Source organism: Lepidochelys olivacea (genome assembly GCF_965140295.1).
Source record: "Lepidochelys olivacea isolate rLepOli2 genome assembly, chromosome: 8".
NCBI lineage: Eukaryota > Metazoa > Chordata > Testudines > Cheloniidae > Lepidochelys > Lepidochelys olivacea.
This window is the reverse complement of record NC_140418.1, coordinates 52,328,366-52,340,976: the sequence shown is the minus strand read 5'-3', so window position 1 is coordinate 52,340,976 and position 12,611 is coordinate 52,328,366. Positions and strand designations below refer to the sequence as shown.

Here is a 12,611-nt window from a genome sequence, read left to right as displayed (position 1 = left end):
CTGCTACAGTTGCACGGTGGGGCAGCCAGACAGGCAGAAAGTCTGGTCCCAGCAGCCAACACCACCTGAGCGCTGCAGCAACAGGCCCACAGGGAGTGGAAGGCTGCAACCTGGCCCCCCAGTTGGGCAGAGCCCCCTGCTGACCCCAGCTGTTGAGTGCAGCCCCATGTGCTTCCCCTGCACTGTTAGAGGGCTTATTCCTTCACCCTCTCACTTCCCTGGTCCTTCTTGCATGAACAGAGAGCAACAATACCTGAAGTCCGAAGGTGCAAACAATTCAATGTTTATTGGGGTGAACTTCCAGCAAGCAATGATTCCAATTTCCTTCCTCAGTGTCCCCCTACCCAGCTCTGATGCCACAGAGCCTTACTTGTGTCCCTGTTTCCATTCCCCCCCCCTTAGCAAAACATGATTCCAATTTCCCCACCCCTGTTCCCCACCCTTACTTCCTGACTGACTGCAGACTACATAGTAAAACTTGAGTTCTGCTTAGCTATATCTTAACCAATCATTTTACTGAAATTTAACTAACCAATCCTAACATATTGTAACATGATTATGTAACCAATTATATCCCACCACCTTAATTGGTTTACACCCAACAAAATTAATAATACACCAGACAGAAACAATCAGAGAACCAGAGATTATACAGACAAACAATAGAGAAGTGGAGACTACAGTGATAGAACAACACAGAAATGAGGATTTCACACCCCAGCTATTGATAAGTGAGTTCTTGCCAGACAGGATGCTATCAAACTAAGTTTTCTTTAACCATCTTTATCTGGTGGTGATAGGAATACAATCCTGTCCTGATAATGACTAACAGCCCAATAGCACCTTATTTCAATGTGACTGGTGAGGACGTGAACCTACACTTCTCAGCTTATAGCTGCTGCTGCTGCTTAGCCAAAGGCCTTAGCCTAAGAACAGGGCCTCAGACTGTCACAGTAAGAGAAGGCCCTATACAGGCAGACAATGATTGTGATTCTTTCTTTTATACCTCTATAACTAGCTAAATGATAAACATATACTTAATTTCTTAAAGTATAGGCCTTTACAGACTGGCCTGAATATCTATATCCTAACATGTGCCATGGAGGATCAAGACAGAAAGGGAGCTGGGTGATAGTCCCTGTCCATTTCTCCTGTTAACCCACTGGCCCTCTTCTCTATTTTCTGGTTTTTGTGTTCTCTCATGCCTCATTATTAATCCTGATAATTACCCAGAAAACTGTGAAGTAAATTTTTTCCACTGATTTTCACTCATTTTTTAATATTTGTACGAAACACTGCTAACTTCCCTAAGAATTTTAAACAAAATAAAAAGCAGAAACAAAGGGCCCTAATTATATAGCATACAGAGGGTCTGTTTGTCAGGTTTCCATGAGCCCACATTAGGGCTTGGTTTATATAGTTCTGTGGTTCCCAGCATTTTGGAGTTGTCCCCCCTTCTTCCCATTTATAACAGACTCTTGCCTGGGACCCCATCTTGTCTCTTCACCCTGTTCATTGTTGCCATATTCACTTGGTATTCCTACCATTTGCTCTCTCTCTTTCCCATCTTCTTCCTTCCTTCCTCTCTCTGCCAGTGTTCTACAGGACCCTGTTCTCAATCCCTTTCTGCCATCCCTCCATACGCTCTCAGTCAATCTCCAGGGTTTGCTATCAACTCTATACTGATGACTTCCACATCTCCCTATCCATCCTCAGTGCCTCTCCAATATTCCTCCTTGAACATCCAGCTGCCATCTCAATATGTCTCAGACTGGACCTCTGTGACACTCAGTACCTCAAAGTAACATGCTGGAACTCCCATATTCACCATTGTCATGTGATTATGATATGTTTTGTATAATGCAGGCCTTGTGGGGTATCATTTTAAAAGTCTTGCTCTGTTGAACCTTAATATCCAGTTGAACTGTATGTACTATAATTGTATGTTAAGTTATAAAGTATTGCTATATCTGTTACTGAGATATGTTGTGAGGTTGGGATGTTGTACTTAGCACAGGATCTTTTCAGGGGGGATAAGGCAAAGCACCACATTTATTGGTAATACATGTATCAATCAATACTGTATCATATGCATATGATATATATTACACTCATGCATTCACATACACACACAAGCACACTCCGTCTTGTTGTTGTTACCAACTAGTTGCTCCCCTTAACCTCACTAGCCAGGTGAGTTAGATGGGGAAGGGGTGGAGCCGGGCTTCTGTCCATCCGGATCGATGCTGCGATATTGACAAGACGAGACCCGGGATCCTCTGCAAGACACCTCACATTTATAGCAGCTTCCCTCTCATGCAAATCTATACCACAGATGCAAAATCTGTGTCTGTGTCAGTTGGTCATCTGTGGCGCTTCCTTCTGGGTGTTGTCTTAATGCTGCCACATTTATTTTCAAAGAGGGTGTTTTGAAAAGAAGGTGCTCGCTTCTAACTCCCAAGGCCCTCAATATGTCTGATCTTCTTTAATGAGCCCACTTGACAAGTTTTATTGTTCTTGGGTCTGGCTTCCATCCCCTCTCCAACTGTTGCAGCTGTCTGGAGGTGCTTGCCTTCCACGCCTTACTCATTCACCTCATTCATTCAACAGGGCAATTGATTAAAAGGGGGGAGATCTGATTCTACTCCTAGCAAAAAGACATTTTTCTTCTACCTTAACTATCCTTAGGGGCTATAACATTATACTAAGGCTCAATACAAAGTTCCTATATCAAAGGACTTGATACAAAGTTGTATGAAAATAGAGGTTATATATGGAAAGACTTAATACAAGGTTATATGAAGAGGCATAATACAAAGTCATATGAAAATGATACACAGTTATGCGAAGATGCTTAATGTAGAGATTTATCTACAGGGAAACGACCACAGCTGACCTTTCAGTAGTGTGACAAAGTCAGGCCAGACAGCTGCAAGAGGGTGTTCCTATTGGGTTCTGGGGAAGTGGACACCCGCCAGTGGCTAAAGGACCTCCCCCAGCCTATGGGGAGAATCCACAGAGCCTGGAAACTCAAGGAATTACAGGGGACAACGAAAAAAATGACAAGGACTGGTGTGAAGGTCAAAGGGTCAAAAATAGGGAACCTGAAGGGGACACCGAGCAGAGAACCCTGGACAGCACCCACTGTTCCTCAAAGGTGTCAAGGAAGCCAGGCGGACGTTGCCCAGAGGAACTCTGCCCGGATGCGTGAATGGAAGGAGGGTCAGAATTAGGCCCCACAGTCACAGAGAATGCCCTCAGCCAACATCCTCTCCCTGGTGTTACAGACGACCACCTTGGCCATCGCTAGGAGGAAGTTGACAAAGAGATCCCGCGACTTTGTGGGGCCACAGATGGGGGTGCATGTATAAAGAGGTGGGGGGAGAAATGCAGCCAAAAATGTTAAAGGAGGTCCAGGAGGAGTCGGAAAAGGGGTGCAACCTGGCGCACTCAAGATAAACATGTGCCAGGGTCTCCCTCATGCTACAGAAGGGACAGGCTTCCGGGACAGGAGTGAACCATGCCAAATACACACCCGTGCTCACGGCTCCATGGAGGAGCCATCAGCTGATATCCCAGAGGGCTGCGGGACTAGGGTGGAATATAGGCTGGCCCACCAGGATTCCTCACCCTCGACAGATGACATTAAGTCCCACCATTTGGTATCGGAGTGGGACATGAGGGTGAGGAAATGGAGAGTACAGATGTGCCCTTGGCGCAGTTCAAAAGCGAACCAGCTGGAGGTCACGCAGCCAGCTCGAGGTATAAGGGTGGGGCTGCTGAGGAGGCTCACAGGACAAGGACCCAATGAAAAGATCCAGAGGGCCCAGGGTGTGGGGTGGGTAGGGAGCACCTTCCCTCAGGACCTGCTCAAAGTAAGCTTGAGAGGCCGGTGACAAGGCTGCTCTCACCTCCTGAAGTATGTGTCTGGGAGTACGATGGGTGGAGAGCCCCACATGCTGAGCAAGCATCAGGGGATCCACCAAGTCTCCTCGGTCATAGTCCAGGAAGTCTCCAATCCCGGTGACTCCTGCCAGGACCAACCTCTGGTGCACCGAGGGGGACTCCGCCACCTGCACACCAAGCTGGGGATTGTGTAGCAGAGGCTCCACGAGGAGATCTACCCCTTTGGTGGCCGCCATGGACCTGGTTGCTGATACCAGCTTCCAGGGCCAGAGGAGGTCCTGATAAAAGACCGGCAGCTCAGAGAGGTCTCAGAGAAGACCTCTCAGATGGAGATAAAGAGAGGCTGGTCATATCGAAGCCCTCAGAAGCGGCGCAGGAAGGCGTGTGCCAGAGTGCTCCACACTAGACTACATGCACCATAAAGAAGTCTCTGCAGGGCCTGGAGGCAGAAGACATGGACTTGAGTGCAAAGGTAGATCAGGTCCTGTCCTCCCTCCTCCAAGGGAAAACTAAAGACCCCTGCAGAGACCCAGTGCAGTCCTGGCGAAAAGAACTCCAGAACTATCTTCTGGAGGTGGGCCAGGAAACCCGTGGCCAAGATCTGGGTGTTGAGCCAGTGCCAGAGCATAGGACCAGCTGGTTAAGCATCATGCTCTCCCTCAGAGGAAGAGGCACCACAGCAGTCCTGTCCATCTCCGCAGCCGCTCACCCACCCTGCCCTCTAAATCCTGCCAGTTCTCCAGTGGAGAAGGATGTATGGCAGAAAGATAAACACCAAGATAGAGCAATGGACCCACACTCCACTGAATGGCCTGAAGCGTGGGTGGAAGGGAGCTCGTCTGCCACCCATCCCTGACCATCAGGCCAGAGCTCTTGATCCAGTTGATTCAGGTGAAGGAGGCCACCAAGTAGATCGCCTGGCAGGCCTTCACCCGCACCAGGTCGCCTGGGTCCTGGACCACAAGGAGCACGTCATTGGCGTACGGCAATGGGACCCGCCACAACTCCAGCTCTTGGAGCACCAACCCTGTCAACCTCCAGCGGAGGAGACAGAGGAAGGGCTCGATTGCCAGAGAATATAGCTGGCCCAACAGCAGACAGCCCTGATGTACCCCTTGCCTGAAGCTGACCGGTTTGGTCAGGCTCCAGTTGAGCCTGACCAAACACTCCGTGAAGGCATAAAGCACCTGGAGAAAACCCACAAATTGGGGCCTGAAGCCGAATGCTCACAGAGTGCCCAGGAAATACCCGTGGTCCATCCTGTCAAATGCTTTCTCCTCATCCAGGAAAAAGAAGGCGAATGACAGACCATCCCTGCACCCAAGCTCCAAGAGGTCCTGGACCAAATACAGGGTTTTCGAAGATGGATTGGCCCGGGACTCCAGCCGCAGCGAGATGGCCTTCACTATGACTTTGTAGTCCAATGCCATTTCTGAAGGTCGTGGAGATCCCCCTTCTTCGGTAGCAAGGTGAGCATGGCTCACCTGCATGACAGAGGGAGGACCCTGCTCTCCAAGGACTCGGCCCAGATGGTGACGAGGTCCAGGACAAGGATGTCCCAGAACACGCAGTAGAACTCCACGGTCAGCCAGTCCATGCCTGGAGATTTATTAGTGGGCATGACATGGAGGGCTTCTGAGAATTCAGACAGAGTGAGCGGCAGCTCCAGCCGGTCCCAGTTGCCTGCACTGACCGTCAGGAGTTCATTCCAGAGCACTCTGAAAGCATCAGCGTCGGTCGGATTCAGGGAGAAAAAGCTGGCATAGAAGGCCCTGGCCCTTCCACACATCTCCTCCGGATCCATGAGGGGGGTGCCGTCCTCTGCCAAAAGGCAGGTGACCTGCTTCTTGGCCCCCCCCCTTTTTCTCCAGGGCATAGAAGAAGCAGGAGCCGCGATCCATCTCCTGAAGGAGATGGATGTGGGAACGAATGAATGCACCCCAGGCCTGATGATCCTTGAGGACCCAGAGCTCCTCACGCTTCTCCTGGCATGCTCTGCAGAGGGATGGATCCCCGGGTCTGGCGTCCAGGCACCTCTCCAGCTCCAAGACCGTCTGCTCCAGCTGCTCTATCACCACATCCCTCCGCCAACTGGTGCCCCCATCATGACAGAAGAGCCGGGCACGTACCTTCCCCACATCCCACCATCACTGCACTGAGGGAAAGCACATCTCTGCTCTTGCCAGGCCAGCCAGAACTCCTGGAAGGATGCCACGAAACCCACATCCTCCAGCAGGTTATTGTTAAAGTGCCAATAGGCCTGCCCCAGCATCTCAGAAGTCAGAGGGGCCATCACGGCCACCGAGAATGGGGCTGGCCGAACGCTGGAGGAGTGGGCCCATGAGAGATGATGATGAGATAGATAAATGTAATCCAACCAGGAGTAGTACGACTGATCTTCCTCCACCCGGATATAAGTAAAGGTAGACTCATCATCCAGGTGATGATCGCGCCAGACGTCCACCAGGGAGTGATGGTCTATGATCTCCCAGAGGACGTCCATGTCAGCCGGACTCTGCTCAGTCCCCGAGCGGTCCCACTCTTCGAGGGTGGTGTTAAAATCCCCACCCAGGACTAGGCACTCATGAGGATCCAAAGAGCTGAGGAAGGTGGATGCCTGCTGAAAAAAAATGCACCCGCTCTGGGCTTGATGTCAGGCAAGGTGCCATCTGCAGCCGGGCATGGCTCAGGGGTACCCCAGGAGTAAGAGTGTGGGCATCAGTCAGAGGAAGGGGAGAGAGGGGAGGAGGGGGCATCATAATGCAACTGCCGCCCAGATCGAGGCCCACTGGCCGGGGGTTGTCCTTCCCCAGGGTGACCGGGGGTTAGACCCAGAGCCTCAATTGCCTCCAAGATGGAGCAGAAGTCCCCACCCGATACCCTTGGCAACACTCACCTCGGTGCCGATGGTGGGCACAGTTGACAAGGGGACGGGGAGGACTCAATCCGAGGCCCCCACAAGAAGGGACTCCAGAAGGGGGCTGGTACTGCTTCTCGCTGCTGCCATGACTTCCCCAGCCAGCTTTAGGTGTTGGACACTATCAGGAGGTGCAACGGAAGGCTCGGCATCAGGGGCCACTCTCCTGGTCTTATGGGGAGCCTCCTCCCACTCTGCATCAAGAGGGAGGTGCTGAGCTTGTGCCTTTCGCTTGCCCTGCTTCCCCTGGAGGAGAACCCAGCCCTCTAAGGTGTTGGTAGAGGGCTGGCCTGCAGGGGCTGGGCCAGGGGGCAAGGATGATGGTATAAAGGGTCAGGGAGGCATTGGTGGGGGGACGTGCCCCTCGCCTGGCAGAGGTAACACCGGGCCTGCCCTGAAGAGTAGTACACCCGGTAACGGGCCCCTTGGTGGGGCACCAAAAAGGACCCCTCAAGCGCTTCCCCGTCATGAACTGCCAGTGGAGGTTGAATCTGCATCTGTTAGCGGAACGAGAGGATGTGACCGAGGGCGGGGTTGTTACAGCTTAGCAGGAGAGGGCTAATCACTGACAGGGGCTTTCCCAGGGTCGAAAGGAAAGGCTAAAGGGCAGCATTGGGAAGGAAGAGCAGGATGGAAGTGAAAACCACCCATATGCTCAGGTCCTCCAAGGGCTCAAGGGGGACGTACATGCCCCCCACCACCAGACCCCTCTCCACCACTTCCTGGGCAGCAGCCTTCATTGCCAGGAAGAAGACTACCTTCCCATACATCTTAGAGGCTGCTTCCATGGCCTTGGACCCCACCACCCTCACCAACACCCATTTCTATGTGGGGCAAGGCGGGCATCAGGAGGCAGCGGACGCCGTGCTTTCTGGTTAGGGTGGGAAAGGAGCCCCATCCACCAGGGATGGAAACAGAGGCAGTGGCTGAGTTAGATGACGAGGTGGCGGGTGGAGGGGCCGCGGCCTCCTGGGCATACGCTCTGGGGGTCAAGAGCTGGTGGAGGGGATGGCAAGGGAAGGGGCGGAGGGGCCGCAGCTCATGGTGGGGCTGCAGCAGAGGGAACGGCGGTTGGCCTTCCAGGTAGGGCTTTTACCCTTTTTTTCCCCCTGGCCCTTTCTACCAGCTGGGGGGGCTCCCCCAGAATTGGAGGAGACAGAAGACCTGGCAGCAACAGGATCTGTACCTGTGCCCGCCACTGCCAGTGCCCCAGCAGGGGGCAATGATAGGCAGTCTGGCAGCAGCGGTCGAGAGGGTAGCCGCAGGGATGGTTGGCGGGGGAGCAGGCAGAGAGGGAGCAGCAGGGTCAACCCAGGGGGTCCCACCCGCTGTTTCCCCCCACCATACTCGGTGGGGATGGGGACAAGAGGCCAAACCACACCTCCCCACTAGGCTGCAGGCAGGGGAGGAGGGTGCCAAAAATTGGGGGTAATGGGGTGCCAATCAAGGCTGGGAAGGGGGAGTGCAATCAATGCCATGAGATGGGAATACCGGCTCCTTTGGCTGCACTGGAGAGGGGAAGGACTACAATATCAGAGGGTGGTGCATTGTACAATGGGGCTCAACATAAATGAGGAAGGAGCACAAGCATGTGGGGAGGGGACATGGGCGCACAGAATGAAGGGGCTGGACAAGGGGGGCAGCAGAAGGCAAGGGGAGAAGGGAATGGGCTAGAGGCAGACTGGGGACAGGGCCAGAATACCACAGGGATTAACTACAGGGACTGGGGCTGGGTTTACAAACCAATAGACTCCTAGAGACTGGGGTGGGGCAGGCAAACAAACAAAAAACTGCTGGGCCAGGCAGGCCAAATACAGGCAGAAAGGGGAAAGGGCAAACCGCTGCAGGGAGGCTGGTGGGCAAAGCAGAGGGTGGGAAGGTCCACCAGCCAAAGCAGCAGAGAAGGGATGGCCAGTCCAAGGGCGGGGATCAGGCAGCCAGGCAAGCAGGAGGGACCCCACAGGTGGTAGCGGATACAGAGGCAGGGGAAGCAGGCCAGCAGGGCCCACCAAGGAGCGGCAGCAGCAACCAGGGCGACCGCTAGTGAGGCAGCAAGGCGGGGGGGGAGGGGGCTAGCTCAGACAGAGACTGAAGGTGCTCTGGGCCCAACAGCAGTAGCTCCCCACCCACATGACAGTCGTATCCTATTAAATTCCAGAGAAGTGGGTGGGTGTAAGCTCTAGAATGTTGAAGGCCCTCTTCCCTATCAGCTGAGAAGGGGTTACCACAAGTCAATTAGGATCAGTAGAGAAGGGGTTGCCTCAGGTTAATTAGGAACACCTGACTCCAATTAAGGGCTTCCTGAGCCCTTTTAAAGCCCCTCCCATGTCCCTATCCCTCCCTCACCCCCTGCAGTGGCAGTGGGCAAATAAGCAGCTCTAAGAGAAGAGACTGTGCTCCTTCTCATAGGGAAAATAGACAAGCCTAAGCGCCTACTAAGGGAAGGATTGACTCCGCAGGGCAAACCACAGGATGATACCCGACCCCAATGAGGAGGTAGGGGGAGGTATCTCCCTTTGTATTGGTGTCTAGTGAAATAATACCTTCTGTTTGTTGTAGATCTAAGGGGATGATCCTACCCAGAAAATATGGCTGAAGGAACACAGAATGGGGAAGATGAAGACTGCCCCAGTGCAGCAGACAGGGGTTTATTTACCCCAGGCCTGTCTTGCCAAAGGGAGAAATGCTGAGGCTGGTGAGTCAAAGAAGGTGCCTTGCTAGAGTAGGGATAGAGGAGCAACTATCATTGGCCAGACAGGTGTTGATGGCCCACCAAGAATAATCTACTATCCCAGAAACTCCACACAGAGGATACATAGGCAATGAGGGCTGTCTAACCCACATCACAGCAATTCTTTCTAGCAGTTGGAAGAAAGTATAAAAGAGGGACAGTGACATCATCACTTGGCGCCTCTCCTCTCCCATCTCAACACCCAGAAGATCATCTAAAAGACCCACACTTTGAACTGGGGAGGTTGGTCCCAGGCTGGGAAGGAAATCCAGCCTGCGTATTGAGAACTGAGCTGCCTGTAACATTTATTAGGGTGAGAGACTGCTTGATTCAAATTTTTCTTCGTCTGTAGAATTTAGACTGAATTTTTTTATTTCTATGTAACCAACTTTGATCTCTATGCCTGCTACTTATAATCACTTAAAATCTATCTTTATAGTTAATAAAATCTGTTTTTATATTTGATCTAAAACTGTGTGGTTTTGGTTGAAGTACTTGAGGAATTTCAGCTCGTGTTAAAAGGGCTGTTGCACATCCACTACCCTTTTGCTGGACCGGCAAACTAATTAATGAGCTTGCACTGTCCAAGAGAGTCTTGAGCAATGTAATGGTATATTTCTGGGGTGCAAGGCTGGAGTCTGGAGTGATTGGCTGGTGCCTCTCTCTGTACAATTCATGCTCTCTGTACAATTCATGAGCAGTACATTCATGCAATTTAGTGGGGTGTGGGGCTCCACATGCTGAAGGCTGAGTGATCACAGCACCGGGAGAAGTTCTGCTGTTTGTCACTGACAAAGCATTGTGAGAGACAGCGCAAGCTCGGGAGTTAAGGGGGCACAGCAATCCCACAGTTTCAGGTTATAGCCCAGGGATCCTGTCACAACTTCCCAAGTCTCTCCTCCCCTTTTTATGTCACTGTTAACATCACACACATCCTTCTGATTCTCAAAGCTTGCAATACTATGCTTATCTTCCAGTTCTCTCCCACATCTTCCCTCACATAACTAAATCTTGCCTTTTTTGTCAGCTATAGTACCTCCAGAATTTGCCCCTTCTTCAGGAGCCCTCTTGCCAAGATTTCAGTCCATGTACTATTTTCCTCTTGCCTTAAACACTATAATCTCCTACTCTCTAACCCCCACCCCTCCAATTTCTCCATTTATAGTTCATCCAGAAGGCTTGGCCAACAGAGCATTGTAGTGTACCCTTTCGAGTCTTCATTCTGTGAGGCAAGAATGATGGTTTTGACTGGCACAGTAACCAATTGTAAAGCTTTATGCATGCTATGGTGCTATACAAATGATAAATAAAATAAATCATAATAGTAATAAAGTTTCCAAGAAATAGAAAAGATCAAAACAGCAGTCTAACCAGTTTCCATATAGCTCTCTCTGTCACCAGAAAAAGCCAGGACTAATACAGACAAAATAGTTATCTAATATTTTAGTAACAACAAAGTGTGGTAGGCACTTTATGGTAAGTAAATGACAAATTCCCTGTTTAAAATAGCTTAAAATCCATATAAGGTTGTTGTAATTAGAACACAGGTATAATATAAGTTTAACAAGGTTACAGATCCATTGAAACAAGTCACTTCTAGCCAACAGAAATACAGAAAAGACACGCTGTTCTAATAAAACCATGTGCTACACTAAATTCACTTAAACTTTTAGCTGCTGGAATAAAAACATGCTGCACTAAAGAATTCCTTTAACTATTTGGTAGCACAGCTGGATACTGTGCTAGTATAGATCTAAATGGAACAATTCTGGGCAGGTCTTATCCTGAAGAGGAAAAGGCACTACCTAGGATAATGTACGTACCTTGAAGTCTTTCGCACTTCTGTTTTTCTTGGGGGGTCTTAAGTATTCAGGGCTATAGGCAGTACTAGCAGCAGAAGTCAGAGCTAGGAGGATCTCTTCTGGGATGAAATCACACTGTAGAGAGGTGGGAAGAGGTCCTGAACAGTCCAGCATACTTGATTTATTTCGTAGCTGAGGGAGCTCTGGAAAACAGCAGGGAAAAAACCCACCAGTAGATGCTGATACACTTTGCTGGGGAGGGAAACACTGTTTTCAAAACAATATGGTGAACTGGCTCCATTCTCATGTATTTTTGAATAGATCTTTATTAAAGGATCATCTTATCCCATCATTATGAATTAGCCCCACAGAAGTAGCTCTCCAACATGAGCCCATTGTAAACCTACTGCTGTGGCTCCTCTGCAGGCAGTGCTGCTGCTACTTGTTCAGTATGTAGCAATAGGTTTTCTGTGAGAATTTCAGCATCCGCAAACAGGCAGCGCATATGGCGTCAAACTGCTGCTATCTGCAGAGTTATTTTACATATGGTAGTACAGTACACACACATTTACGCACACGCAGATGAGCACTCACAGAGGATGAGCATCCTAAATTCACCATTCCTTTGCTGGTGCTCTGAGGTGTTGGATTATATTTAGAGCCCTGCAAATCAGTGAATATTCACTTTAAATCTGTGAATCATTTTTGTGGATTGTGGATCGGCTGCTGATACAAATTTTGTATCCGCTCAGTGTTCTAATTATATTCAAACCACAGATGTAAATGTAAGAGCCACATGACCCACCTCAATACAGTGAATATATAAAAACAAGAGGGTACTTCCAAACTGCAGTCTCCTGTTTATCAACCTCTTACTATGGATTGGTAGGAGGTCAATTTTCTGCAAAAGTCATGGTGACTGAGACATTTGTGAATGGTTATTAAACAACACCCCACATGCAGTTAATACAGTATCATCTGGTCCCCAGCTGAGATTTACCTGCACTTCTGCTGACAGGTACCAGAGATAAGCTACCTTTCATTTTTCTGCCCTCTGGTTTGGATGCAGATGGTGGCCCAGGAACTGGCATTTGATTGAGGGACATGGTGAGTGGTTTACTATTCATTTATACAAGGAAATTTTCAATGATGAAATAACCTGCAAGCAAAATTAAATCAAAATTGTTGCTGGGCTTCATCATTTTTATGGAAATAAAACTTTGGTGTGTCGTACAAGGAGTGCCAGACTCAGGAA

The 12,611-nt window shown here is 50.1% G+C and overlaps 1 protein-coding gene across 1 annotated transcript in view; it reads right to left on the bottom strand.

Annotated features, from left to right (window-relative positions):
• AXDND1 (axonemal dynein light chain domain containing 1) overlaps positions 1-12,611 on the bottom strand; it is a 63,187-nt gene that overhangs the window by 45,235 nt on the left and 5,341 nt on the right. The window contains exons 2-3 of the mRNA XM_084636558.1: positions 12,357-12,515; positions 11,378-11,559 (exon numbers count right to left, since the gene is read on the bottom strand). Of these exons, the coding sequence (XP_084492684.1) occupies positions 11,378-11,559; positions 12,357-12,483 (309 nt within the window). The 5' untranslated portion in view covers positions 12,484-12,515. The remainder of the gene's footprint in view (positions 1-11,377; positions 11,560-12,356; positions 12,516-12,611) is intronic.